Genomic DNA, 5,000 nt, shown 5'->3' on the forward strand with positions numbered 1-5,000 from the left:
GGTCCAGACCAGGTCCAGACCGGGTCCAGACCAGGTCCAGGTCCAGACCAGGTCCAGACCAGGTCCAGGTCCAGACCAGGTCCAGACCGGGTCCAGACCGGGTCCAGGTCCAGACCAGGTCCAGACCAGGTCCAGACCGGGTCCAGGTGTTGCTTCACCGGCTCAGGTTCTGGTCGTACCTGCAGGGAGCACAAGTGACATCATCGCCTTCATTTGAGTTCACAACATTCTTCTTCTTCTTTAAAGATAACGACGTCACCACCTCAACGCAGAGTAAAAACACAGGAAACTACTTTGACTTCACTTTCACCTGAATGAACCTTTCTGCAGGATGTCATTAAATATACAAAACAAATGACAGGAAATACGACCAGAGGTCCTGATGCTTTGACCACATGACGAAGAGGAATGATCAATAATAAAGGTGTTGCTTCTGATGCCTTCTTTGTTTACTTTAGTTAGTGAAGTGAAAAGCTGTGAAACACGAATACTTTAACTTCTCAGCTTCCTGTCTGAAACAGGAAGTGGAGTGAAACTCACTGGGCGACGCAGTCTGGGATCTGCACATGCTCAGTAGGGACCAGCTGAGAGAGGTCTGGGAGGCTGGCCACGAACTGGAGCTTCCTGCTGAACTTAGAGCTGAGGAGGAGGAGGAGGAGGAGGAGGAGGAGGAGGAGGGGGAGGAGGAGGAGGAGGAGGAGGAGGAGGAAGAGGGGGAGGAGGAGGAGGAGGAAGAGGAGGAGGAGGAGGAGACATGAATGTTAGGTTTATCAAGATGGCCAAACATCTGGCTCGCCCCCTGGTGGCGGCTCAGAGAGTGACATGTCCAGACTGCAAAGCTGGTTTTACGAGGAGGAGGAAGAGGTAGAGGAGGAAGAGGAGGAAGAGGAGAAGGAAGAGGAGGGGGCGGACCTGATGAAGGGTTTGATGATGGTGGCGAGGGCCTTGATGTACCAGGTGGGATGAACCACGTAGAAACCCTTCAGGTTCTTCCTCAACCTGCACACACACACACACACACACACACACACACACACACACACACACACACACACACACACACACACACACACACACAGTCAATAGGCTCGTTCGTCAGAGCTGCGCCTCGCCTGGAGTCCAGAGAGCAGCAGGAGGCGTTGACAGCTGTCAGCTGTGTTTACGCAGGAAGTCACAGAAAAAGTACTTCCTGTTAGTTCCGAACTTTTGTTTACTTGTAGTTTACAGATCACGTTTGGATTTATTATGTGTTTATAAATATATATTTATGTAGAAATGTGTGTGTAGCTGCATCCTTTGGTCTTTTGATGTCTGCCTGTGAAATACACTACTAGTAGTTTTGATGTGTGTTGTATAAATACGATTTTGTATTAACAACCACACAATAAATGTTTTTAGATCAAACATGAGACTAATAGTCAATAATCCAGCGTTAAGTATTACAACTACACATAAAATACGAATTTTCTACAACACGTGGTGTTTGCTGTCAGATCTAAGAGCCAATCAGCTCTCTGATGTGGCGACAGCCAGGCGTTTCCCATCATGCACTGGGCCAAGCAGTCGGGGGAGAGTCACTGCAGCGCCTGCCTCTGAAATCGACGGTCGGCTTAGTCTCGTGAGAGTATCGTTGACCACGTGTGCATGACGTCAGAGCAAGTCTAACACAAATCTACCCAGCATGCATTGCGCGCCGATCGCCGCCGATCGATTCTGCGCAGAACTGGCTCATCTCCAACGAGCCGATTATCACACAGTGATGCCGTGTTCACACCAAAACAGTTGCGAATTTTCGCAACGCCACTTCGCCTATATCGCGCCGCAGGTGAAAAATTGTGGTTAATCCGTTTTTTCACAACCATCGCTGGGGAAAGGGGGCGGGGCTTATCTCTGTGTCTTGAAAACATTTACTATTTCCTTCATCCACCAGGTAAATAACCTCTAGTTCTGCTTCATACTTGTTGAGGAAGTCCCACATCACCCGCCCCGTGTCTGGGTTCATGACATTATCCGTGGTCACACTCAGCTCCTCCTCCAGGACGAGTGTCTGGATGAAGCCGCTTCCAGCGCTCCTTCAGGACCAGCAGCTTCATTCAGTAGCGGCGGTGATGCCGGGCGGAGCTTCTCAACGCTGATTGGCTTTCGCAACTCCGCGTCATGCGAATTATTCGCTGGAGTTGAAATATTTGAACGCCGGCGAAAAAGCGAAAAAGTGGCGTTGCGAATATTCGCTTCTATCGCGACGCCCGGCGAAAAATCCGCTTTTTCGCAACCTAACGCGTCTGTGCATTGACTTAACATGTAATCTGGACGCGCGGATGTTTCGCAACTGTTTTGGTGTGAACACGGCATAAGGGTTCACCCAGGCCGTCCTACAGGGGCCACAACAGGAAGTGAAACAGGAAGTGAAGCAGGAAGTGAAGTGTTCCAGTCTGATAATAATATGACAATAAGCTCAACATTAATATTAATGGACTGTAAACACTGTCCAGGTGTTACAGGTAAATTATGGAGGAGTGACCACTTTATTGGGTACACCTGGTTCTAGGGTGAGGATCTGGCGCCCCCTGCTGGACTGACCTCCGGTCGATGGTGGTGTAGACCTCCTTCAGCCAGCTGATCCCGGGCAGCTTGTCCTTCTGGCCTCCGGCACACAGGTAGACCATCACGTAGCTCTGAGCCACCATCAGGTCCAGAGTCCCCACCACGTACCTGCAGACAGACAGCTGTCAATCACTGTCCTTACAGAGGGACGCTCAGACATACTATTATTATTATTATAAATATTATTATTATTATATACTATTATTTTATTATTATTATTATATACTATTATTATTAAAAATATTATTATTATATACTATTATTATTATAAATATTATTATTACATACTATTATTATTATATATCTTACATTATTATTAGTATTATATTATTATTTGTATCATGTATTATTATAATATTATTATTATTATTATTATTATTATTATTATTATTATATATTATTGCATGCTACTATTCCCTCCTCAGACTGGGTCAGGTTCCGTTCGGTCCTCTACCTGAACAGGTGATCCATGACGTACTGGTAGTTTTCCATACGGTTCTGCGGCAGGTAACAGGAAGAAAACACGATGATGTCATTCATCCCGTCTCCGTAGTAGCCTGAGAGGTGACAGAGAAGGTGTTAAAGGCGTTGGGGGGGAGGAGTCACACAGGTGAGTTCCATGAAGGGGAGGAGTCACACAGGTGAGGTTCATGAAGGGGAGGAGTCACACAGGTGAGTTCCATGAAGGGGAGGAGTCACACAGGTGAGGTCCGTGAAGGGGAGGAGTCACACAGGTGAGACCCGTGAAGGGGAGAAGTCGCACAGGTGAGGTCCGTGAAGGGGAGGAGTCACACATGTGAGGTCTGTGAACTGGAGAAGTCACAAAGGTGAGTTCCATGAAGGGGAGGAGTCACACAGGTGAGGCCTGTGAAGGGGGGAGGAGTCACACAGGTGAGGCCTGTGAAGGGGAGGAGTCACACAGGTGAGGCCTGTGAAGGGGATAGGAGTCACACAGGTGAGGCCTGTGAAGGGGGGAGGAGTCACGCAGGTGAGGCCTGTGAAGGGGGGAGGAGTCACACAGGTGAGGCCTGTGAAGGGGAGGAGTCACACAGGTGAGGCCTGTGAAGGGGATAGGAGTCACACAGGTGAGGCCTGTGAAGGGGGGAGGAGTCACGCAGGTGAGGTCCCTTACCTCCATGAGACAGCACTCTGAGGAACGGCTCCAGGACGCTCATGTTGACCCGGCTCTCCTGCGGCGGCTCGCCGGTGGAGAAGCAGCGCCACCTGGTGCCGCGCCCGTCCACCACGTCCTCCCGCTCCAGAGCTCCCGGTCTGCTGAGGTCCGATCCAGAACCGGTCCGCCGGGAGCCGAACGCCCTATGGCGCCGGGACGCCACGCCGAGACGCCGCAGCTCATCTGGGGAAACAATCCGGGGGCGGTGGTTAAAAAGGGTCGACATCAACAGGGGGTTGACCTTTGACCTCTCACCTTCCAGGTCGTAGAAGGGGAAGGGCAGGGACTCGCTGTCCGAGGGCGTCTCCATGCCGTCCAGGTCGAAGTCATCGTCAGGGGAGGGCGAGAGGAAGGACGAGGGGAAGTCGCCTGAAACTGTCGACTCACTGCGACCTGCAGAAGATTATCATTATTATTTTATAGCATTATTATTACTAAGGCTGAGTCCTACAGAGGAAACTCATCTCCTTACTCTATCTCTAAGAGTCCTACAGAGGAAACTCATCTCCTTACTCTATCTCTAAGAGTCCTACAGAGGAAACTCATCTCCTTACTCTGTCTCTAAGAGTCCTAAAGAGGAAACTCATCTCCTTACTCTATCTCTAAGAGTCCTACAGAGGAAACTCATCCCCTTACTCTGTCTCTAAGAGTCCTAAAGAGGAAACTCATCTCCTTACTCTGTCTCTAAGAGTCCTACAGAGGAAACTCATTCCAGCCGCTTGTATCTGCGACCTCGTTCTCCCCCCGGCTGCGTCTAGATATCCTGTCCATGAAGGTCAGGAACAGGACCGGTGATGAAGGGTTAGGGGTTAAACCCTAACCCTAACCCCATAGTCCCACAGCACCCCACACAAACGGGACGGAACCCACACTGTTCGTCTTGAATCTGAGGTTCAACAAGTGAGCAGTGTGATGCCCTGATAGATCACTCTCAGTCTATGGGCACTGATCCTGACCCCCATGAGACATTGAAGAGGCGAGTCAGCCAAGACAGTCCAACAACGTCCAGCGCCTTCAGCATCTCAGGATCTCATCCCCCGGTGCCACCAAGGAGCTTTGACTACCCTAGTGGCCTCCAGCAGGGATGTGGGTGCAACCACCCCAAAGTCTTCAGGGACTGCCTCCTCTCCAGGAGACATGTTGGCCGGGTTCAAGAGTTCCTCAAAGTGCTCTATCCACCACCCGACGATGTCCCCAGTCCTGGGTTGCCGCCACGACACCG

At 50.4% G+C, this 5,000-nt stretch overlaps 1 protein-coding gene across 1 annotated transcript in view; it reads left to right on the forward strand.

Annotated features, from left to right (window-relative positions):
• plekho1a (pleckstrin homology domain containing, family O member 1a) overlaps positions 1-5,000 on the forward strand; it is a gene marked incomplete at both ends in the record, with an annotated part of 111,687 nt that overhangs the window by 61,245 nt on the left and 45,442 nt on the right. The window contains one exon of the mRNA XM_079231962.1: positions 654-754. Within this exon, the coding sequence (XP_079088088.1) occupies positions 654-754 (101 nt within the window). The remainder of the gene's footprint in view (positions 1-653; positions 755-5,000) is intronic.

The sequence above is a fragment of the Taurulus bubalis genome (genome assembly GCF_910589615.1).
Source record: "Taurulus bubalis genome assembly, chromosome: 16".
Taxonomy (NCBI): Eukaryota; Metazoa; Chordata; class Actinopteri; order Perciformes; family Cottidae; genus Taurulus; species Taurulus bubalis.